Source organism: Callithrix jacchus, chromosome 13 (genome assembly GCF_049354715.1).
Source record: "Callithrix jacchus isolate 240 chromosome 13, calJac240_pri, whole genome shotgun sequence".
Taxonomy (NCBI): Eukaryota; Metazoa; Chordata; class Mammalia; order Primates; family Cebidae; genus Callithrix; species Callithrix jacchus.
In genome coordinates, this window is record NC_133514.1 from 3,205,187 (window position 1) to 3,230,120 (window position 24,934).

Here is a 24,934-nt window from a genome sequence, read left to right on the forward strand (position 1 = left end):
GCCCCGCCCCTTCCCGAGACCCCGCCCCTGCCCGGCCCCGCCTCTTTGCCGCCCCACTGCATGCACTGGCCCCGCCCCTCGCGCGAGGTGGTTTTTTTTTTTTTTTTTTGTCGACCCGGAAAGGGATTCTCCGGAGCCCAGGTCCGCTCGGGTGAGTGCGCTGCGGTATTTGCGGCCAAACCATGCTATGCAGCCCCTTCCCGCGCCGTCCTCCACACACGGGGTCCGCGGGTATCCGCGGACGTCACAAGCTCGGCAGCCGCCCTCCCGTTGGCGGGGAGCCCCGCGGCGCCCTGAAATGCTCCCAAGCCTGTCGCTCAGCTGCCAGATCTGAGGCCCCTGTCCGGCCCTTCCACTCTAGTTCTCTTCCCCGTCGGCCCGTCCTGTCCGCGCCGCGTCAGGGCCCCTTTCGGCACGCGGCTTGTCTCCCATCGTCCCCAGACTCGCTCCTCTCGGCCCCTCAGGGCAGGCCTGGGATTCGGCACACGTCGATCCTCCCCTCGGCCAGGCTCTCCGTTTCCGCAGAACCCCTGGCTTTGGGGTCACCGCCTCAGACAGGACTCTCAGTCCGGGACTGGGACAGGGGACCTGCCCAACCCTATAACACCCCGTGTCCTTCTGCACAGTCAGCTCCACTGGCAGTGACTGTCGGGTGTTTACCTTTCCCATGTCCCACTTGGAAGTGAGCTATTCCTTGGCATGGGCTTCTTTGCATCGCTGAGGATGTCGAGATGGGCAGGGGAGTGAGTAAAATACAGCGAAGAGAGAGGTAGGGCCAGCGAGGAAGAAAGGGGGAGGGAAACTTAGAAGATGGGAAGTGGATGGGTCTGAAGAATTTAGACAAACTGAGAATGAAGGAGAGTGACCTGAGCAGGAAGTAGTGACATAAATGGAAATAGACAAGACGGGAATCAGCAGAGATGGGAAGGAGGGCAGAATGCAATGAGAAGGCCTTGACCATCACTAGCAGAGGGGGCAGCAAAAGCCTAATTCCCAAATTCCTTAGATGGCTTTCTGATTTCCAAGTTACTTTCCCTTTTAAATTTGTTGTCAGGTTCAGATTAAGAGACCTCAATACTTTTCAGTCTTAATTATATATTGAAAATAGTTTTTGTTGTTTAACAAATACTTTTACACTAATTCAGTGTGCACTTCGTAAGGATATTGATGATTTGAGTTGGTTTAATATTCAACAGCTTCCTCTCTTCCTTTGTATGATCTTTGTATTTAATGGCTGTGGGATAAAGTTCCCAACTAAGTGTAAGTATCAAGTTTTCTTTGTGCCATTGTCTGCAAATATTGCAGGTTGGGCTAGATTGTCCTAGAACTTGTTCCAGCAGATTCCATCTGTTCATAATGAATACATTGCTCAAAGGTATTTCCAGAGCTGACGTTTTTATATTTTTCTGTTCCAACAATTAGATATTTTCAATTTTTATGTTTTTGGATGACTTAATGTGATGTTCTGGAAAAGACAAATACTTTTAATCAATATGATTAAAACCATGAAAGACAAATTGCTCTTACTTAAGAGTATGAAATATGATCTGAAATGTTTAGGGGGCAGGGATGATAAGGGAAAACTCCCACTATTGCATCTAAATCATGTCATTCCCGTGAGGCTGATGCTATTTACTCTCTACTGGCTTCTGTCCACCTTTCCACTTGCCCCATGACAAGACTTTTTAAAGTAAGCACAGAACGTAGGTATCTTTCTAATGAGGAGGAGGAGGTGTTGGTTCTGGGAAGGAAGCTTGAAGGAGGAAGGGCAGTGGGATTTGGGTATTCAAGATCCAGAAATGAGAGAAAGCCTGGGAAGCTCAGGAACCAGAAAAAGAAAAAGCCCTGTCTGTTCTCACCCATGACCCTGTGCTCATCAGGTACTAGCAAAGCCTTCAGGCTCTGTGACTAAAAGGGGTCGGAACCAGTTTGTGTACCCACAGCTGCCATGTAAGGGTGTTTTTGGACTTCACTAGGGAAGAAGGGTGTTATGAAGGAAGGGTCAGAAGAACTCACCTGTTCGTCTCAGTGTAGAAGTTTATTGTCCTGAATTCCTGGAGGTTCAGTGAAAAGCAGAAAATTGTCTTTTTAACATGTTGAGTTCTGCCCCCATATATGTGGTTGTGGGAAAAGAAGAGGGTATGTTGATTGGAAGTCCTGAAATGCATGTTACTAATACTCACCAGTGACTTCTCAAGATGGATCTTACCTAAGAAAGAAGCTCAGAGATGAAAAATGGAGAACGATTAGAAATGGCACTTTCACTGGAAAATGTCATGTTATTCATTGATTGTTCTGTCATCTCCCTCCTTAAATGCTGTTTTTAGGATGTGCTAACCTCTGACCCTGCCTAACACATTTCCTAACTCACCCATAGCCTTCCCTTAACCCCCTCCAATCTTCACACTATCTGTCACACTGTAACCCAGTGAATTCGAACTTGTGAAGTTATATTTGGGGGATCATATGGGAAGGGCTTCACACTCAGACATAGATTACAGATGGGAAGCGGGCCCATGGTGCCAGTGAGGCCAGTATGGATCGTTTAGGGATGATGCACTATCAGATCTTTGTGAACCATAATTAGAGAAACTGCATATTAGTGGTAAATCAATATCAGGAATATCTGACAAATCCTGGAAAAGAAGATTGATAAGAGGAAATTTGTTCTGCCTGATTGTATAATGCATTGGAAGCTTAAAACAATGAATCAGTCTGGATCTGGCCTGAAAATATTGATAATTTGGATTATAAGGGAGAGTTTGGAAAATGATAGCTATGACAAGTTCAGGTGGCATTTCATCCACACGACGGAGTGTGTTTTATTCAGTAATTATTTCTTAAAAATGGAATCAACCTAAGTGTCGAACAGTAGGGAGTTTTGGAAATTGTTAACAACGCATCTGTTCCAAGGAGACCTGGATGTTCACAGATTTGTAAAGAATGCTTTCTAGCACACTGACTTCTCTGCAAATGTCTGAGGGTTCCTCTGCCTTGGGTAAGTTGGTAGTTTGATCGCAGGGCATATAAATGGTGCATTTTGTATTGTAATATATTCTAGCAAGATGCAGCCCACAAACTGTATAGATAGTCTTTTCTACCACTAGCACATTAAGTTCATCTACTACTTTAACCAGAGCTTGATACTTTATGTATGTTTTTTGTGGATTTGGATAAAACAACTCATTTTTATTTCCAATTCACAAAGTAATTGTGAGGCTAAATAAATTTTATTGTAGACATATATGTAAAATGGATTTTTTAATGTGACTCATTTTTGATGTATAGTAAATGCTATTTTACATTCTGTGTATACACACACACACACACTCTCTCTCTCTCTCTCTCTCTCTCTCTCTCTCTCTCTTTCTCTCTCTCTCTCTCTCTCTCTTTTTCTCACTTTGGTGTCTTATAATGTTTCTGCAGTAAAACCAGAATCCTTCCTTCATGCCCTTTCATTTTATGTTTTCCTCAGGAAAACAGGAGCTATTTTATATGATAAAATATTATGTTTTATTCAGTCTGCTTATGATATTGTTTAATGTTGTATAAATATTTGTATGACTTATTTTAAATTTTCAAATAACATAGGTTTACTTTTTTTTTCTTTTCACAATTATTATGAAAGTATCCTCAACAAAAATCAAAATTTAGAAAAAATGACTTTTAGACTAATTGTAATTTTTTACATGTGGAAGACCACATGTGACTTTTAAGTCTGGGTTGCCCTGAGTCTGCATTCACTGGGGTTTTATGTCACTCTGTCCTCCAATCTAATAATAAGATTTTGGGCTTTATTCATGTCATTTTTATGTCCTCAGTAAATTTTAAAATTTCTTTACATGGGTCTACAAATTTATTTCAAATGGTACTCATAATATTTTGCAGTTGTAAATAGATAATGATTTTGTATGTTTGCTTCATTTAAGGATTAATGTTACTAAACAGGAAATACTGATTTCAATATATTCAGAATAGATTTGCCCACTTATTAAATGTTCTTATTAGTATTGATAATTAAAGTACAATCTACTTTTTCAAGTTTACAGTCACATTATCTGAGAACAACTACAATTTCAGCTCTTTGACTCCATTTTTATAGTCCCTCTCCTTTCCCTCTTGTTTTGGTCCCACCGCAGGCATCCTGTGCAGTAGCAAATGGCATCAGTGCCAGCCAGCCTTCCTTCCTTTTCCAACCTTACCTTTAGTGGAAACGATTCTTTTGTTAACTGCCAAATACATTTGTTGAAATTTTCTTGATTAAGAAGAATTATTGCCCCCGATTTGATATGATTTTTAAAGATTTTAAATTATTTTCAAAGATTTCGATTACTTAAAAATGTTTTTTCAAGGGTATATTGATGTGATTTTTTTTTAATCTTTAAAATTTCTATATGGAAATATTAGGTTTTCTAGTATGGAATCATCTTTTATTATTGCAATAAACTTCACTTTACAATGTTCTGTCATTATTTGACCAAACCAGTGATGGCCAGGTGACCAAAATAAATAGCTAAATGGCTAAAATTGTAATAATGATTTTTGCAAGTGTAATTAATGAAGAATGTTGGTTAAATTTCTAGTTATTTTTGCATTTATGTTCATTTTGATTAGCATAATAAACTTATGAGGACAGGCTTATTTTTTACCTTCAAAAGAATTTACGATACAAAGGAACTATAAGTGATTTGACATGTGAGTACTCTCACAAATCACTTTTATAGTTAAACTCTGATACATACTTTAAATAATAAAATTGGCTGATCAGATTTTTCTGCTTATTTGTGATTGAAAGATTTTACTGTTTTCTTGAAAATTAATTTATCTTATATATTTAAGTGAAAATATAATTCTTCTCATTTCTTACATTTTAAATGACTGCTTTTAAATAAATACAGTCTCTTTTATTTACCAGTGTTTTCTTCTTTCCCCCAGGGGTCTTTTCAGTTTCATGATTTTGCTCTCAAAACTTTTCAAATATTGATTTCTGTCAAATCTGTTCATTCATTACATTCTTTTAGAATTTAATTCCTTTATCTTTTTAACTTTTATTAATATCTACTAAATTTGTAACAATTTGGAAAGTCCAATAACTCCTGTTTTCTTTTTCTTTCTCTTGATTTATGAGTGTTTTTAAAGTTTCACATTTCTTGAAGATCACAACTATAGCCTTAATTCCATGGTTTTGCCTACTTTCATTTTTCATACTTATTAATATCATGAATGTAACTGAAATACTCCTTTGATTTTATTGGTGATATATGCCCACTACTGTACTGAGGCAGAAAAAAAAAAAGTCTTTAGAACTCAGATAAATTTACAGTGTATATTTACTATTTATGTATATGTGCTCTTTTTATTAAATTCCCCTATCGCGTTTGTGGAATTAGCAATTTCCCTTTGAATTTAGATGTTGTACTTATGTATTACACTTTAGTGAATGTCATATTTGGTATTTAATTTTTGCTAGGATTATAGGCTGGACTCTGGATCCAAGATCTACATGTAGTAGATCCACCAAAAACATACCTTAAGCCCCTAGCACTGTTTTAATACCCAGAGCCTGGCTGAGCTTCTGCCATCTGTCCTCCTAGGCTCCTTGAGGTCTAGACATCTCATTTGACATAACTCAGCTGTGGCCCTTGGTGGATCTCATCCTTAGTACTACTCCCTGCTGGCAGGGGTGACCCAGGCCCACATAAGCCATTTCTGGGCTCCTTGGAGGACTTAGAGAATCCTGAGATTGCCCATGAGGATGGGTCATGCTTTGCACCCCTTCCAATCTAGCACCCATGTCTCCTGATGCCTTTGGGTATTTAGAAGCTCACAGGGTCCTTGGATGTTCTTATACCTCCGTTTTCTACAGTGTGACTCCTATACTCCTGAGCCAAAGTAGAGAATTTTGAGGAGGCTTACGTGAAGATTTATGGTGGCCCCCATCGTTCTGTGAGACTGGTAAAGGGAACAGACCACTTAGACTTCTCCCCCAGGAGAATATGTAAGCTAGTGGAGGAAAGGTCAGTAACGAAGTATGCATTTAGTATACCAGGCTGTCAGAGCAAACATCTAAGGAAAAACAGAGGGCATCTTATTGCAACTGGCCCAGCTGTGTTAGACTAGGAGATGTTATACAACCTTGAAAAATCAAGGAGATGTGACCTTACTAAGGAACAAAATTAATCTACAATAATTGACCAAAAAGAAATGGAAGTATCTGGCCAGGTGTGATGGCTCACACTTGGAATCCCAGCACTTTGGGAGGCCAAGTTGGGTGGAACACTTGAGGCCAGAAGTTCAAGACCAACCTGGCCAACATGGCGAAACCCCATCTCTACAAAAATACAAAAAAAACAAAAAAAAATTAGCCAGGCTTGGTGGTGGGCACCTATAATCCCAGCTACTCAGGAGCTGAGGCAGGAGAATTGCTTGAACCAAGGAGGCAGAGGTTGCGGTGAGTCAATATTGCATCATTGCAATATAGATTCTAGGGCTGAAGAATACAGTAACTGAACTGAATCAATACAGGGCCTCAAGAGCAGACTTTATAAAGCAAAAGAAAGAACCAGTAAATTCAAAGACAGATCATTTGAAATTATGCAATCGGAAGAGTCAAAAAATAAAAATAATGTTTTAAAAAGTGAAGAACCTCTGTCTGACTTTGCTAAAAATTAGAAGTTCCTAAGAACTTCTGTTTGTGTGTGTGTGTGTTTCTTTTTTTTTTTTTCCCGGAGACTTGCTCTTGCAGAGTCTTGCTCTGTCACCCAGGCTGGACTGCAGTGGTGTGATCTTGGCTCACTGCAACCTCCACCTCCCTGGTTTGAGCAATTCTTACACCACAGCCTCCCGATTAGCTGGGATTACAGGCGCCTGCCACCACACCCAGCTAATTTCTGTAGTTGTATTACAGACAGGGGTTCACCATGTTGGCCAGGCTGGTTTTGAACTCCTTATTACCACAGGTGATCCTTCTGCCTCAGCCTCCCAAAGTGTTAGGATTACAGGCTTGAACCACCACACCTGGCAAGAACTCCTTCTTATGTTAGATTTGCTAGAGTTTAGCAGCTCACAGAACCCAGGGAAAAAGTTTACGTAGTATTGCTGATTTATTGCAAAGGACATTTTAAAGTTACAATGAACAGACAGTGGAAGAGTTACATACAGCAAGATTTGGAAGGGTCCTAGGTTTAGAAATTCTGTCTCCATGGAGTTGGGATATGCCATTCTTTCCGCATGTGAATGTGTTCTTCACCTACCAGGAAGCTCTTTGAATCCCATCATTCAGGGATTTTTATGAACTGTTCATCTAGTATGCATAATTGTTATCAACTCAATCTCCAGCCTCTGACCCTTTCCAAGAGGATAGGGGATGGGACTGTATGTTCTAGGCTTCTAGTCATGTCTTGGGCTTTCAGGTGATTGCCCCACATGTTAGAGCCCAATAATAATTGTCTCATTAGAACAAAAGACACTCCTATTACCCATGAAATTCCAAGGCATTACAATTTCTGTTGGGAACCAAAGTCAAAGACCAACTAGAACAAAAACTTATAGCAACTCTATTGCTTAGGACATTGCAAGGGTTTTGAGGGAGCTCTATCCCAGAAACTGGGGATGAAAACCAAACTATGTATTTCTTATGAATAACAATGTCACTTATATGTTCATGTGTTCATGTTGTTAGTGTCCTTTCATGCAACTTGAGGAACTCCCTTTAGCATTTCTTGTATGTCACTTGTAAAGTGGGTCTTTTAAGATATCCACCATCGTAAATGAGATTTAAAGCTGCTTGGTAGATAAATTCAGCATGGATTCATCTAAGGTCAGACTTGAGGGAGTGGTATTTCTAGAAGCCTCACATGGAAGAGAGAATCATTCAGAACAAGTGTATCCAGAGGACCAGTGGAAGGGAGAAGGAATGGAGGGAGGCATCTGAGGGCTGAGATGCCTGTGGAGAAAGCCTACAAGCACACAAACCAAGAATAACTAAATCTGAGAAATTCCAGGATTTCTCTGTAGGTGGTGACCACGTCTACATCATTCAGGGATTCTTAGGATTTGGAATCAGAGGGAATTGAACATTTCAGAATTCCATGGGCTAGGTAGCACATGAAACTTAATGATTTTCATATATCTAGCTCTAAAATCAAGATGTTTTTTATCTTTCTTGGTAAGAATAGTCATTATCTTTCTTCTGACCCTGGAAGAGGAGAGACACCAACCCAACCCACCCCCCACCCACTGCATGTCCTTGTTGGTTGGACTGGGGCTCCCGGCTTTGGGGCAGATGTTGTAAGCAAAACTGGAGTGTCATGGTTTCTTCTTGCTCAGATTTGTCTTCTTAGTGCTTGGATGGTGTGAGTGAAAACCCAGAGGAATACAGTTGGTGGCTGAACTAGTATGATGCCATCACAGGTGAGTGGGAAATTCCTCTTTCTACTGAAATATGTCCCCCTGTTACCAGCCTATGGACAGATTCATCTTATTAACATGAATGTTCTAAGTGTACTCAAGGAGCTCCGATTAAGAGTCCCCAGGGATTTGGAATGGTTACATTGGCCCAAAGAGTCATCAAGAAATAATCTCTTTTCAACAATTCGCTAAGGCATTCTGGCCTCTACTAAGGCTATAAATTCTTAGAAGAGACGTGAGAAGTTTTTGTTTCTCCTATCCAGTCTCAGGGAAATCATTCATTACCAGCCTCTCATGGCCTCATTGGGGAAATAAATTCACTCATACCCATGTTATTGGCAGGAATGGGCTTGAGAATATAGTGAGGGTAGGTGGTGAAAATGAGAGCAGAATGTGTTAGCTCATACAAGGCAGATGTTTTCCCAAGCGAGCCCAATTAGTCTAGTATTTCAGGTGCTAGGGGAGGCATGTTTAACTTAAAGTGAAAGCAGATAGGGTTAGGCCAGAGGAGACAGTGAGGAATTATGTATTTATTTTTCCTATCTAAAAATCTTAATGTGTTGATAGAATATATGTGTGCCTTTGAAAAACTTAAAAGACAAAACTAAAATTCTTATTACCCTTGTCCCCAAATTAACCTCAAATCAAATTTGATAACTGGAAGCAATGTATCAAATTTGATAAGTAGAAGCAGCTAGAGTGTTATTTCTTTAATTTTGTTTGTGCATTAAGTGATGGAATATAGGAAATAGTACATTTAAAACCCTGAGGAAATTTTTTAAGTGGAGAGGCCGGAACATCAAAGGATTTCTTTTACCCAGAAATATAGAGACAACACGAAGAAACATAAGAAAACGGTACCTAGTGCATTAGTCCGTGTTTACACTGCTATAGAGAACTACCTGAGATTGGATAATTTATGAAGAAAAGAGATTTACTTGACTGACACTTCTGCAGGCTTAACAGGAAGCATGACTGGGAGGCCTCAAGAAACTTACAATCATGGTAAAAGGGGAAGCAAGCACCATCTTCATAAGGCAGCAGGAGAGAGAGACCAAACTGGAAAATGCCACACACTTTTAAACCTTCAGATCTACTGAGAACTCACTATCATGAGAACAGCAAGGGGGAAGTTCACCCCCATGATTCAGTCACCTCCCAACAGGCCCTCCCCTGACATGTGGGGATTACAATGCAAGATGAGATTTGGGTGGGAACACAGAGCCGAACCATATCACCTGGTGTTTGGAGGTCCCAGAGGAAATTGAGACAGGAAGTCCTCAGACCATGGGAAGTGTCAGGATGAGACCGTCTTTCAGTACTCAAGTCTTAGAGGCCCTGGCTTGTGCTGCTGAGCCATTCATCCTTATCCATGTTTTGAGACTGGCTCAAAACAAAAAAGAAGCTGCATGTGCTGATGTCAAGTTCTGTATGAAAGTTGTTCAGTCAACTGAGTGTTCTCAGTCATTTCATGAGTAATATGTTTGTACCTTGTATCTAAAAATGTTTGATACATAGGAACCAGTTTACATATTACCTTATTGGATCTTTTGCAACTCATAAAAGGTCTTAATTTTATTCTTGAGGACACTGAGTTCTGGTAGGGGAATATCTAACTACAGTCATGATTAAAATGTGACAAAGTAGGCTAGGTATGCTGGCTCACACCTCTAATCCCAGCACTTTGGGAGGCTGAGGTGGGTGGATCATAAGGTCAGGAGTTCGAGACCAGCCTGGCCAACATGACAAAAACCCTAAAACCCCATCTCTACTAAAAATACAAAAATTAGCTGAGTGTGATGGCAGGTGCCTATAATCCCAGCTACTCAGGAGGCGGATGCAGGAGAATCGCTCGAACCTGGGAGGCAGAGGCTGCAGTGAGCCAAGATCATGCCACTGAACTCCAGCCCGGGCGACAAGAGCAAGACTCCATCTCAATAAACAAAAATGACAAATTATGAATACTGCCTCCTTTGTGATGAGTCTGTGGATTTTCATGAAGGTGGTGGAGAGGAGAATTTTAGTTCTAAATTTCTAAGTGCAGATTTTATAATTAGTATCTAGAAGTTATACTTAGAAATCTATTGGGAAATCTTCAGGTTATATGCCACACTTCATGTGATTTTTCTCTATGTGAAGTTTTCTCTCTGTGGATATCTGAAAGCCAGACTCCCAATTCATATTTAAAGCAATGGGTGGGACAGGAACCCCAAACACTGTTTGAGTTTTCTGTTCATACCACCCACCCTTCCTTAATACAGTCACTTTGATCATGCTCCACTGAACATTGGCAAAGATAGCACTGCTTTAAGTAGAATGTCCATAATGTTTTAGGATTTCATGACCTTTGAGGATATAATTATAGACTTCACTCGAGAAGAGTGGGCCCTGTTGGACACTTCCCAGAGAAAGCTGTTTCGAGATGTGATGTTGGAGAACATCAGTCATCTGGTCTCTATTGGTGAGTCTCTTTATGTTTATTATGTATGTATAGATGTATTCATTCACTCACCCATGTTTTACCGATTGATTCGTTCATTCTACATGTGTCTAGAACAGCTTTCTCATCTATTACTTCACCCTCTGCCTTGATCCTTTTATAACTCACAACTACCTGACAGCCATTTGTTTCCTTTTCACTTATATTGTCATCTCTCTAGAATGTCATCTTTCGACCACAATTTCACATCCTTCTTACTCTTCACTCTCCCAAACTCAGAAAATGGGAATACCCTGCTTTTGAATGCATAATTAAAATAATTATTCTATCATAGGGACTGTTCTGCACAGAACCTAGATTGTTCTGGTGCAGCTAGTGTTTACTGAATTTTTTTTGAGATGGAGTCTCACTCTGTCACCAGGCTGGGGTGCAATGGCACAATCTTGGATCACTGCAACCTCCACCTCCCGGTTTGAAGCAATTCTCCTACCTCAGCCTCCCAAGTAACTGGGACTACATGGACGTGCCACCACGCCCAGCTAAGTTTTTTGGTTTTGGTAGCGATGGGGTTTTACCATGTTGGCCAGTTGGTCTCAATCTTTTGACCTCGTGATCTGCCCATCTCAGCCTCCCAGAGTGCTGGGATTACAGGCGTGAGCCTCCATGCCCAATTAGATTATTTTTTAATATAATATCAAACACTGTGAAAACCTGTAATTTCTCACTGATTGAAAATACTCCAGATTCTGCAATACATCTTTCAAGTTAGGCATGGACATCAGCAATTATAGATCTTTTATGTCTGGGAACGAGTTCAAGAGTTTTCCCTTTGCTCATGAAGGACTGTCAATGTTGTCTTCAAGGTACTCTTCCCAGGCTGATCTCCAATGGCTATCTTACCCTTTCCAGTAGCCTGCCCTGTACTTGATAACCATGTAAAGTTGTCAGCATAGAACTCAAAATCCATGTGTCTTTTTCCCAAAAACAGGCAATCAATTCTGCAAATCAGTTGTGTTTTCCCAAGGAATAAGCTTACTGCAAGGTGAGCTATAAGAAACAGTGCTTCAATAGGAGGAGGAGGAATTTGGCCAGTGAGTGAGTAGGTCCCAACAGTTGCCAAAGGAAGATTTCTTGTGTTTTTTTTTTTTGTGATAAAAAAATCTTGCTCTGTCACCCAAACTGGAGTGCAGTGGCACAGTCTCAGCTCACTGCAACCTCTTTCTCTAAGGTTCAAGTGATTCACTTGCCTCAGCCTTCTAAGTAGCTAGGACTACAGGTGTGTACCACCACACCCAGTTAATTTTTTTTCTATTTTTAGTAGAGGGGTTTCAGCATGTTGGCCAAGCTGGTCTCAAACTCCTGACCTCAAGAAATCCACTCACCTCAGCCTCCCAAAGTGCTAGAATTACAGGCATGAACCATCTTGCCCAGCTGGAAGTTTTCTTAAATTTGCAGTGTTTTTGAAGTGTAAGCAAAAGCTTAAGGGAAACATTCCTCAGATATTGTCATTATACTCTGTAGGTATCCATTTTTATTCAAGTGTCTCTCTGTCATTGTCTGGGTTTTGTAAAGGGGATATTTCTGAACTCAAGTTTAACTTGAGTTAAACTATCACAAAATGGCATTTTGAAATGGTCCTCTTCTTTGAAAATTTTTCTTCCTTCTTCAACTTGCCTTCTTAATTTTTTATATGCTAAAAATGTCAGTAATCAATGTTCTATAATACTCTTCTCCTTAAAGTATTGTTAATTTGACATGCTTTCCTTGTCTTTATGTATTTAAGACACTCAAATGGACTTCAGAGCTATTTGACATTGTTATTCCCCTAATGCCGATATAGCATCTTTTTTTTTTTTTTTCATTTATTTCAGGTAAAGAAGGTGACATTAAACATCAAGAAATACCATTCATTCAGCATATTTATCAGAAGGACACATCAACCATCAGCACAATGGTAAGCTTTATGCATGTAAACCCTGTTCCTCCAAATATAAACCTGGAAATTGAACAAGTTTGGAATTTGGTACAGGTAGCCAACTGTACTCAAAGCTGTCCCAGCAGAAAGTTTTAGTTTGGATTTAATGAAAAAATTAACTTGAAATCTAAACCATAACATGAGGCCTTATAACAGGACAGTTATATAAACATGACTAGGTACTGAAGTTTTCAAACATCATAAAGTCTTAACAACAAGTCAGATAGCTCTTCATTGGGATACTACAACAGAAAAACTCTACATGCAGTTACATAATACAAGAACAATTGTAACTGGAGTCTACTACTGAATGATTATTTTAGAATGAATATGTACAGAAATGAAGTAATGAATGAATGAGTATGGATAAATACTTTAATAGTCTTTCATTTCCTTCCCAAAACCAGAGATCTCATACTCAAGACGATCCTTTTCTATGTAATGATTTAGGAGAAGATTTCACTCAACATATACCATTGACTCAAAATATGGTTACTTACATGAGTAAGAAACAATTTGTAAGCAAAATGTTTCGGAAAACCTTCAGTAACCAGTTATCCTTTAATCAACACAAGCAAATTTACACTAGGTATAAATCATATGTAAGTCATCTATTTGATTATGCCTTTATGCAAAGCTCTGACCTTAGACCACACAATGTGACTCAAACTAGAGAGATAACTTTGGAATGTCATGTGTGTGGGAAAACCTTCAGCAAAAATTCAAATCTTAAGCGACATGAGATGATTCACACTGGAGAGAAACCACACAGATGTGATCTGTGTGGGAAAGCCTTTACTCATTGCTCTGATCTTCGAAAACATGAGAGAACTCACACTGGAGAGAAACCATATGGATGTCATCTATGTGGGAAAGCCTTCAGTAAAAGTTCTAACCTTAGACGACATGAGATAATTCACACTAGAGAGAAAGCGCAGATATGCCATCTATGTGGGAAAGCCTTCACTCATTGCTCTGACCTTAGAAAGCATGAGAGAACTCACTTAGGAGATAAACCATATGGGTGTCATCTATGTGGAAAGGCCTTCAGTAAATGTTCTTACCTTAGACAACATGAGAGAATTCACAATGGAGAGAAACCATATGAATGTCATCTATGTGGAAAAGCCTTCTCTCATTGTTCTCACCTTAGACAACATGAGCGAAGTCACAATGGAGAGAAACCACATGGATGTCATCTATGCGGGAAAGCCTTCACTGAATCATCTGTGCTTAAACGACATGAGAGAACTCACACTGGAGAGAAACCATATGAGTGTCATATATGTGGGAAAGCCTTCACTGAATCTTCTGACCTTAGACGACATGAGAGAACTCACACTGGAGAAAAACCATATCAATGCCATCTCTGCGGAAAAGCCTTCAATCACTCTTCTGTCCTTAGACGACATGACAGAACTCACACTGGAGAGAAACCATATGAATGCAGTATATGTGGTAAAGCCTTCAATAGAAGTTATAACTTTAGACTTCATAAGAGAGTTCACACTGGAGAGAAACCATATGTTTGTCCTCTATGTGGAAAAGCCTTTAGTAAATTTTTTAACCTTAGACAGCATGAGAGAACTCACACTAAAAAGTAATGAATATTTAAGAGTCATCAGTCATAGCATTAACCCTAAATACACGAGAGTACTAACATATTACAGGAACATTTTGTCTGTAATCAGTGTGGAAAAAGACTTTATTTATAAATTACCACTTCATTCTACCTAAATTTAAGGTAGAAAGAATCCATATGTATTTCATCTATATGGCACAAACTTCAGACTCTGGGCTGACCATATACAACATGAGAGAATGAAACTATAGATCAAAGAAATATGGAGGAATCTTCATCCACAGCTGTAACTGTTAAACAAAGGGGAGAAATCATGTCAGAGAAATTCTATGCCTGTCATCAATGCAAAAATGCCTTCATTGATAACTTACCCTTTAAACAAATGAGTAAAATCCACAGGAGAAAAACCATATGTCTGTAATTGCTGTGCACTGTCATTCAGCTAAGCACCAATTTTGGTGTGTGCCAGAAAATTCATTATCAGGTAACTGATAAAACAGTAAACATATGGAAATATTTTTTATTAGGTGGATGAAGGTTCTTGAACAATTCCAGAAACTCGTAGTGGAGAAGTTATTCCATGAAAACTTGTGAGAAATCCTTTTCTTAATAGCGCAGCACTTGTATGATAGACCACAATTCACATGTGGTAGAACTCTCAATGTCATGAATGGAGGGTAGTTCTCAGTAAATTACTCATTCCTCAATCAATAACAGCATTTTTCCATTGAGAAAACAATCTTGACATGATAGTGGGAAAAGCTTCAGGCAGCTTTTATGTCAAAAAGGTCAGACAGGAAAGAAAACTCTAAAAAGCCATTTATGAGATGTATAGCTGGGGGATAAGAAATCAAACCATTAAGCCTATGCTTGAGGGAAAAAAAAAGTATAGTTTTGAACAAAGACTTTCTACTGAAAATATGTAGGATGAAATGTACAATTCTGAAATAACCTGGGAATACTGAATGCAGAATTATGTAAGAAGTAATAAGACTAAATTAGTACTGTCAAAAGTGCAAGCATTAAGTGTTGTTGCTAAATAATAGGTTGATTAAACTCTAGGTTCTTAATTAAGTTTTAAACACATAGATCAGGGTCAATTAGAAAATAGGACCCTGCATGGTGGGTCACACCTGTAATCTCAGCACTTTGGGAGGCTGAAGTGGGTGGATCACTTGAGGTTAAGAGTTTGACACCAGCATGGCCAACATGGTGAAAACCCATCTCTACTAAAAAAACAAAATTAGTTGGGCATGGTGGTATATGCTTGTAGACGTAGTTAGGAGGCTGAGGCAGGAGAATCGCTTGAACTTGGGAGGTGGAGCTTGCAGTGAGCAAAGATCATGCCACTGCAAGCCACTCCAGCCTGGGCAACAGAGTGAGACTCTGGCTCAAAGCAAAAAAGACAGTGACATTCAATGGAACCAATACACATAGAACACAAAATTATGTGTCGTAACTATATTAGTGGTATATACGTACATGGTAATTAAATCAAACATGGATTATGAGGCCAGGTGCGGTGGCTCATGCCTGTAATCCCAGCACTTTGGGAGGCCGAGGCGGGCGGATCATGAGGTCAAGAGATCGAGACCATCCTGGCCAACATGGTGAAACCCCGTCTCTACTAAAAATACAAAAACATTAGCTGGGCATGGCGGCGCATGCCTGTAGTCCCAGCTACTCAGGAGGCTGAGGCAGGAGAATTGCTTGAACCTGGGAGGTGGAGGTTGCAGTGAGCCGAGGTCGCACCACTGCACTCCAGCCTGGCACCTGGTGACAGAGTGAGACTCTGTCTCAAAAAGAAAAACATGGATTATGAAAGACTCACTTTATAGGTATAGTCTTATGGTGCATAGATTCTCCTGTTTTGTTTTTAAGCCACTTTATCCATGTAACTGACAAAAGCTGTTGTAATTTAATGTCTATAACTTAATGTGTTTAGAGATAAGGATAAGCCCATGAAGCCATCAGTATCATCTTTGCCACAAACATTCATCCTCTCCAAAAGTTTCCTCCCTCATTTATCACTATTTTCTTTGTGATAAAACCACTTATATAACAACCTGTAGCAAATTTTTAAGTATATAATACAGTATTGATAACTATAGGCAATATAAAATTTAACATTGTAAAAATAAAACTAATTACAAATGAATCTACTTAAATAAAAATTGGCGGTGCTGGATAATTGTGGTTAAATTTGCATGAATCTCTCCCAGAATCAGGTTTGAGTCTGATAACAGAGATTTTTGTTGCCATGGGCTTTTCTTTAACAACCTTTCTGTTCTGTGTGTAAATGTTTAATATTCTCACTTCTCCTAACAAGGGCTCTTTTATTTATGGAACCTTATCTTGTGTATTCCTCTCTGGCATTTAAAGCTTACACTTTAAATGAATCTGTTTTTTTGTTTTTCTATTTTTGTTTCATCTTTATTCACTCCATCCTACCTGGAAGCACAAGCCTCACTATTTTGCACAAAACAAAAATTTTAGCTTATTTTTCCTCATGCTAGATAGGTTGTCTTATTCTGGGACTTTATCTTCCCATGATGTTACTTTTCAAATGCATTTTGTTAATTTTCAAACCAGTGTGAATGTGATACATCATTGACTCTCCCCTTTCTCATGAATTCTGCCTCAGAAAACCTTGTCTGAGCAGGCTGCCTTCATGCCTTAAAGCAGCTGTTTCATGTCTTTCATCTAAGTTTTGTTATTGTTAATAGTGGGTTGGTCCAATAAAAGCCACAGTCATGTGGGAACAAAAATGTTTTACTCAAATATTTTAAGCCAAATAATTGTTCATCTGTTTTTACGTGTGAAACATTTAAATCAGAATTTTCACAACAGTGACTATTTCTATAGGAAGAAGTTCTCCACAATTCACAGCTTCAAATCACATTAAATCCATTGGTGTCACCGGCCTCATTTACCACATACCACCATAAGGCCCTGCTCTTTTGGGTTGTAACAGAGGTCAGTACATTTCTCCTTGTGCCGTGTTTCCCCCTCCCAGCCCTGGGTTTCTGTGTTGCTGCCAAGGTATCAGATACCCATAGTGAGAGCATACACATGAAAGCCAGATTTCCTATGATATCAGATTGAGGGGTGGATCATGCAGAAAGTTTTAGGCAAGGCATAGTAAGTTGGGTTGTCAGGTCGTTGCCATGGAAAGGGGAGGTAACCCCCAGGTGTTGCAATGGCAACAGTAAATAGATATGGCACACTGATTGGGATGTCTGGAAAACTGCTTTTGCCCTGGCTTTGTTTTAGCTAGTCCTCAGTCGGGTCCAGTATGTGAGCCCCACCTCTGGAGTCAAGTCCCACCTCGTATCTCATTCTCTCCTCAGAGAGTAGATACTCCTTCTTAATCCTAAGGGTTCTGTAGAAGAGCAGAGGTCTGTATTCTGTAACTGCTTCCTGCTGAGCCCTCATAGCACTGGTGGAGTACAAGTCCCTGGGTACCTCATCTAAGGGGCCCAGATGCAGGTCACTTTTATTCTCTGGGTCAGGAGACAGGATGGATTGGAATCCTTCTGCCAGCATTGTCTCTACCTGGAAGAGTTGTAATCTAGAAGACACAACCTTACTAAGAGGTTAAACAAGCAAGTGACAAACAATAGTACCAAGATAGCTTTGTAAGGTAAAAAACAGATGAGACTTGGGAAGGTACTTTTGGTAGTTAACCGGATATACTTGGAGCCAGTGCCCTGATATCTACGGAACCACGTAACTTGCTCATAGATCTTTTGAATGCTGATCTCAACTTGTCCAGATTTGTTAATATATATGCAGCAGGATTTACTAATAACTTCATAGACTCCTTGTTCAGCTAGTAAATAATTCAACACTAGTCTCTTATGGAGAACTACATTGGCCAGCAAATCTAAGGACTTGAATTCTCCTTAATGCCTGATATGTGTTGGTGGCTAAGGTTTCTAAGGATTTGAGTCAAGTTCCTTAGGGTTGCTGCTAATCATATCACTGCCCTCATTTCTGCCAGAATTAATTCTATTGCTTGCTTACTTCTGGTATTCTTGGATCTATCACGGTTACAGACAGTAACCCCTGGTGGATCAAGGGTGCCCAGTGTACATTCACCTCTGTTCCAAGTTCTTGAGAGACAAAGGAAAGCTATTCCTAATAGAACAGGTGACTCCCTAGAGTTGGGAGTAGTTACAGTTGTGACTTATTCCCATTCATGGCCACAGACAGAAGCCCTACAGGGTGTGATGTTTATTCTTTGCTGCCAGGTTGGGTCTATAGAGATATTTTCCCCGTGTTCCAATGGGGGTGGTTGGATAATCTTTGTTTCCTAGAAGTGGGCAGTACTTCCACCTTCCTGGACTGGACAGTTGTTTCTCCTGTGTATGTTCTGATCCAGAAGGCACCATGTATGTTGTCTTCTCACTTACAAGTGGAATCTCACTGCTGCCTTGGGAACTTGGCAACTAAAGCTGGATCAGAGCATCACAGGGAAGCTTCCACTTTTGTGTCATGAACACAGATGTGAGTGAAAAATATAGAATCATTCATGCAGTGGAGGTATGGATATCTAATTTCCAAGGTCCAGGTAATAGTGCTAGAAGAGGGGTTCAGGTGGAATACATTAAGTGGGGGAGAATTGCGCTTAACTAGTAGGGTTTGATTATTTCAGGATTGCTATGGTTAGTTAGGAGGCCAGGGCAGGGTGTTCATAAGATTTTCCAGATAAGCCATAAGATAGAACTCTATCCTAGGGATGTTGATGACAAATCTAGCAACTGTGAAGATGATTCCTTGATGCTATAATTTTTGAAATCTTTACTGTAGAGTTATGCTCTCACCCACACTGGATCATGGTAATTGGGAGAGCAAACAGCATTAACAGTGACACCATGGTGTCCAGTTAGGAATTAGCACAGCCTCTATATCCAACAATGACAAAACAGGTGTTTCCCAGAAGTTGGCTAAAGCAACAGAAAAAAAAGTTCAATCAAGAAGAAGAGAAAAATACCTGATAGTGGCCCTTCTATTTGGGTTGTAATTAATCTTCAGAGGATTTTTCTGTCCAAGTTTTCAGAAAGACTACATCTGCTTGAATATGGGGGTTTGTTTCCATATGCTTCGAGGACCTTTTGAACCTGGCTTAGTTCTTCAGGCAATGGGGAAAGGGGCCAGGGCATGTTGGATAAGGGGGAGGGGTTCCTGGTGTCCTTGGAGTGGAATTCTGTGCTAGAGAACTAGTGAGTCCCCCTCAAAACTAAGAGGACTGGGGAGACTCTAAAGCGGGAGCACCGACCTGCAGCTTCTTGGTGCATGAGAGTATCATGAGCCAGACATTTTCTATAGCTAGCCCTTAGATTAGGATCCTGGTACCGGGAAATAAAAGCCTGCACATAGAAAACTTTTTCCCATTTTATTTCCTTTTTATACAACAAATCTAATTGTACAATATCATTATAATGTAAACAACCATGTCTAGAATAAATATGTTGGTTTATCAATTTTTACTGAATCCAAACATCATTGCAACAGTAAACAAGGTTTTCATTTTCAGCCTAACAATTTGAACCTACTCCAATGGCCTAAAAGACACCAGAGTGGCGAGCCTTTTGGAATGCTTACTGTTGTCCCTGCGTCTAGTAAGGCTCACCACAAAGGGTTTTAGTTAGCCTAACTTTAGCAAATGCCTGCTTACTTTTCCCTTTTTATTTCCCTCTTTCCATAGCTACCAGGTGGATTATGAGCTTCAAATGGGTGGTTGGATGTTGATCCTAAATGCCACAGAGAGCAAGGATTAAGTAGACAGGTAGGCCAAACAAATGGAAGGGAGAGACTGTGAAAATGAGAAAGGGAAGAGGTAAACAGTGTTGCCCAAGGGGAGACCTCAGAGGTGTTAACCTGCTGCAGAACCTATCCAGTAGCAGAGACACTGAAGAAAGTATTCACATGGCCAATTGTCTACCGCTGTAGATGGTTCTCTATCATGCCAGGGGCCTGGGAACTCTCAATTCCTTTGACCAAGAGTGTCTTGAGGAAACTAGTTGGAAAACAGCACACAGGAAAAGCTTAGCAACTTGCTCTTAGGCAAAAACTTACACGGCAGAAAAGGGCAAGACCCATACTCCCCCAGGGAGAGGGCTGTAACTCACATATCTCTCATAATCCTAAAAGGAATGTCAACACAAATTCCCCAGAGCATCTGGTGAAGTGACCCCAATGCTGAAAACTCAGAAGGCCCAAGTTTCAGGCAACAAGGGTCCCCTCACCAAATACTGAAAACCATGGGGCACGCAGGAGGTGGCCAACAGTGAATCCAAGATGAAGTTGGGGGTCACAAAACAACATGACTCGCATCCAAATGTAAAAACGGTGGGTACCTCTCACAACCAAGCATCCTGCCTTAATTGCCCCCACACAATGAAAAGAAAGTTAAAACCAAATGTAAGACTGTAAACATGTTAGGACTGAAAATAAAATAATTAATGGAACAATAAAATGGAGTCTGAAGAGGACTCAGGGAAGGGGTAACAAGGACGTGCTCTAGCCAAAGGCTTTTATTTCCTAGTTCTTCTGATACTATGGGGGTAGGGGCAGGAGGGACACTCACCCATCCACCAGAGCAGATATGGTACTGACTGATCTTCCACATGGGACCCAGGTGAAGATCCCCCCAGGATATCTCAGCTTGGGTGCGCTTGACTGCCACAATGGGTGTGGCTGGCACAGGAGCCAGTAACCCACTGGTCTGCCAGTCAGAGAGGTACGTGTCACATAAGGTGGTGACACTATGGCTTCCCTGCTGGTAGGCTCAGCTGCTGCAGTGGGAGGGGCCTGCACTGTGTCAGTAACCCACCAAGCTGCTGGTGGGAGTTGTAGGCCCCACGTCAGGGAAAATGATGATTTTTGAAAAGAGCCTTTGGTTTATGTTACAGCTCAGGTGTTACAGCTAGGCTTCACTGCCTCTCCACTCCTGGTCCCACCAACTGCCATCCTGCTGATCACTGTCCCACTGACCATCTCACTGATCACTGACTGCTGCTAGCCTATTGCCAATTGCTACCTCACAGACTACTGCTGGCCAATCACTGATTTGCAGACTGCTGCTGGCCAATCACTGATTTGCAGACTGCTGCTGGCCAATCACTGATTTGCAGACTGCTGCTGGCCAATCACTGATTTGCAGACTGCTGCTGGCCAATCACTGATTTGCAGACTGCTGCTGGCCAATCACTGATTTGCAGACTGCTGGCTGCTGCCTTGCAAACTGCCATCCCTTAATCGCTAACTGCCATCTCCCATGACCCTGTCTTCTTTCTTCGTGTCATGTTGGGTTCCAAGCTGATGCAAGGCAGGTGAGCCCCATAGTGGGGTTTAGCCCAGAAGGTGCTTGGCTTTGCCCAGGAAATAATTCAAGGGCAAACAGAGGTCAAAGCAAACAGCTGTATTGAAAAGGCAATGTTACAGCTCCCACAGGGTTACAGATCCGTGACTGCTCTTGAAGAGCAGGGTTACTTCATAGGCAGAGAGTAGCCGTTCAGGGCAGTTCTGCAGTCAAATTTATATCCACTTTAAATTGCATGCAGATTAAGGGTGTTTTACGCAGAAAAGTCTAGGGAAGGAATAGTGACTTTTGTGTCATCAAGTCATTCCCTTGGAAAGGTGTGGTAACCTAAATCAGCTAGAATAAAGATGGTGAGAACAGCAACCTTCACTACTCATTATGCACTAATTATACTGCATTAGCATGCCACAAAACACCCCCACTAGTGTTATGGCAGTTTACAAGTGCCATGGCAATGTCTGGAATTTATCTGGTCTGGATGGGGAAAATATCTAATTCCAGGAGGTCCCTGCCCCTTTCCCAGAAAACTCATGAACAATCCACCCCTTATTTAGCATATAATCCAGAAACAGCAATAAAATAGCCAGCTAGCAGCCTATGGGGTAGCTCTGCTCTGCCTATGGAGCAGCTGCACTTTTGTTCCTTTACTTTTTAATAAACTTGCCTTCACTCTACTCTGGTGGCTCATTCTTGAATTCTTTCCTGCTTAAAGCCAAGAATGCATTTGGCCTCCTGTGCTGGCCTCAATTTTGGGGTTAGAGATGGCCCTTTATATCACTATCATGAACGGAAGTAAATGTAATTATATCCTTGCCTTATGTGATATCTATGAGAAACATGGCATGCAAGTGCTAAGTATAAAACTGGAAAACAAAAAAAATTCTTCAGAAAATTTAGAATAAAATTCAATTATTTCAGTGTACTTGGAGGTTTAAAATCTTAATATGCTAACAACAAAGGAAAATATAAAAAGTTTTATGATGTGAAAACTCATAAGTAGTGCATGACAGTCTAAAAGACCAGCTACAGAATGGGATAGGTAATGTTATAACCTAGAAAGTAACAGAATCCATTATAGATAAAAAGTTCTAAAGTTCTACTATTCCAAAAACAGAGAAACAAACAACAAATAAAGGAAATATAATCAGGCAGTTCACAGGTTAGTAACATTATATGACCAAAAACATTGTAAATTGTAGGAATTCACGATGAGATTTGGGTGGGGACACAGCCAAAGCATATCATTCTGCCCCTGGACTGTTACAACCTCTGCTTGTTTCCCAATTCCAAAGTCGATTCCACAGTTTTGGGTATCTTTTCAGCAGCACCCCACTCTATTGGTACCAATTTACAACATTGGTCTGTTTTCACGCTACTGATAAAAACATACCTGAAGATGGGCAATTTACAGAAAAAAAGGAGGTTTAATGGACTTCTAGTTTCACATGGCTGGGGAGGCCTCACAATCATAGCAGAAGACAAGGAGGAGCAAGTCACATCTTATGTGGATGGCAGCAGGCAAAGAGAGAGCTTGTGCAGGGAAATTCCCCCTTATAATACCATCGGATCTCATGAGACTTATTTGCTATCATGAGAACAGCATGGAATAGACCTGCCCCATTATTCAGTTATCTCTCACCAGGTCCCTCCCGCAACACCAACCATGCTTGGCTAAGTTTTTATTTTTAGTTTCATAGAGATGGGATCTCACTATGTTGACCAGGCTGATCTCAAACTCCTGGGTAAAGAGAGTCTCCCTCCTCTGCCTCCTAAAGTGCTGGGATTACAGATGTGAGCCACCATGGCTGGCCTGCATGTCTTGATATATCAAAATTATTCCATATAATCAGACAACTTTTCATGCGGTTACTAAGAGCCATGGATTTCCCTGTCCAAGGTATCAGTTTTTTTTTTTTTTTTTTTTTTTTTTTTTTTGGTTACATTTATCTATAATACACTCAGCCCTGGACACACTCTATCTGTCTGATGAAATTCAAGTAACCTTTCATCACGTTTGACTTCCAAGTTATCTAAATGGGCTTTTAATAAACGAAAACAATCACACTACAGGAAATTTTTCTTTATCTTTTTCATAACTAGCCTAAAAGTCAAAAATAAAGATTGTAATGTTATCAAGGGAAGTCCTACATTGCCTTAATTAGGATTTTATTTACTTAGGAAAACAGAGCCAAACACTGGTTAATGTTTTTGCATCCATGTAACTTTCTGTATTGCTATTTCTTAACAATGACCTTGATTCCATTTGATTGTTTTGAGACTTCTGACATCTTTGGCAGGTTTCCTCAAGATTAAAAACCTATGTTAAGTGTTTTTAGCATAAAGTTAACTTTGGAAATTTGAAAATGGATCACTGGAAACCCTCAAAGATATTGCCTCTTACTTTAAAATTTAGACTTATTTGGTAAAATATATGGAAGATATTTTCAAGTACTAAGTGATGGAAGATCTTTCAGTTATGCTTATAGGCATATATTGAAATAAATATTCCAGAATTATATAAATTAATGAAAATCTCTTATCAGTCATAATTTTATTTTGTCCAATAACTTCTAAAGTTATATTTATATAAATATGTTATAAATGTAAGTATTCTAAGATTATATACAACTTATAAAGATATCTCAGGGACCTGATGGGAAGCTGTCAGTCATGATTCTTATTGTTATAAATGATACATGTAATAAATATAACCAAATTTTCTTGTTTGGGAACTTTTGTCAGATTTTAACCATATTAGGCCTGGCACAGTGGCTCATACCTGTAATCCCAGCATTTTGGGAGGTTGAGGTGGGAGTATCTCTTGAGCCCAGGAGTTCAAGGCCAGCCTGGGCAACATAGTGAGACCATGTCTCTACAACAGAAAACAAAATTAGCTGAATGTGGTGGCATGTGCCTGTAGTCCCAGCTACTCAGAAGCCTGAGATGGGAGGATGGCCTCAGACCAGGAGGTCAATGCTGCAACTGAGCCATGACCATGCCACTGTACTCCAGTCTGGGTCACATAGTGAGACTGTCTCAAAAAATTTAAAAAGCAAAATTTAACTGTGACATTCTAAGTTTTTGTCATTCAAAGCTATTATTTAAATTCTTCTCTCAAAGTATTTCTAATCAGCTGTACTTCAAAATTTCTGGTTATATTGGTAGGCACTTTCCAATGTGATAGACCCATTGAGGTAACTT

General features: G+C 40.2%; 1 protein-coding gene across 7 annotated transcripts; it reads left to right on the forward strand.

Moving 5' to 3' along the window:
* The first annotated feature begins 109 nt into the window (after positions 1–109).
* ZNF596 (zinc finger protein 596) lies at positions 110–17,174 on the forward strand. Of its 7 annotated transcripts, none has more exons than XM_054243650.2 (5): positions 110–151; positions 8,329–8,412; positions 10,744–10,870; positions 12,721–12,803; positions 13,232–17,174. In XM_054243650.2, exons 2-5 carry the CDS (start codon positions 8,398–8,400, stop codon positions 14,426–14,428), a joined length of 1,422 nt encoding a protein of 473 aa, XP_054099625.1. In that variant the 5' UTR covers positions 110–151; positions 8,329–8,397; the 3' UTR covers positions 14,429–17,174. The 7 variants fall into 7 exon arrangements, with proteins under 7 accessions (XP_054099625.1, XP_054099626.1, XP_078203138.1 ...); XM_054243651.2 differs by having other exon boundaries at positions 10,775–10,870; XM_078347012.1 differs by having other exon boundaries at positions 110–8,412.
* Positions 17,175–24,934: the final 7,760 nt, after the last annotated feature.

What these genes read in the sequence shown, in the direction of transcription:
- ZNF596 (XM_078347012.1), top strand. An exon ending in CAGTCATCTGGTCTCTATTG is followed by an intron (nt 10,871 to 12,720) that starts GTGAGTCTCTTT and finishes CATTTATTTCAG; the next exon opens with GTAAAGAAGGTGACATTAAA. An exon ending in CATCAACCATCAGCACAATG is followed by an intron (nt 12,804 to 13,231) that starts GTAAGCTTTATG and finishes TCCCAAAACCAG; the next exon opens with AGATCTCATACTCAAGACGA.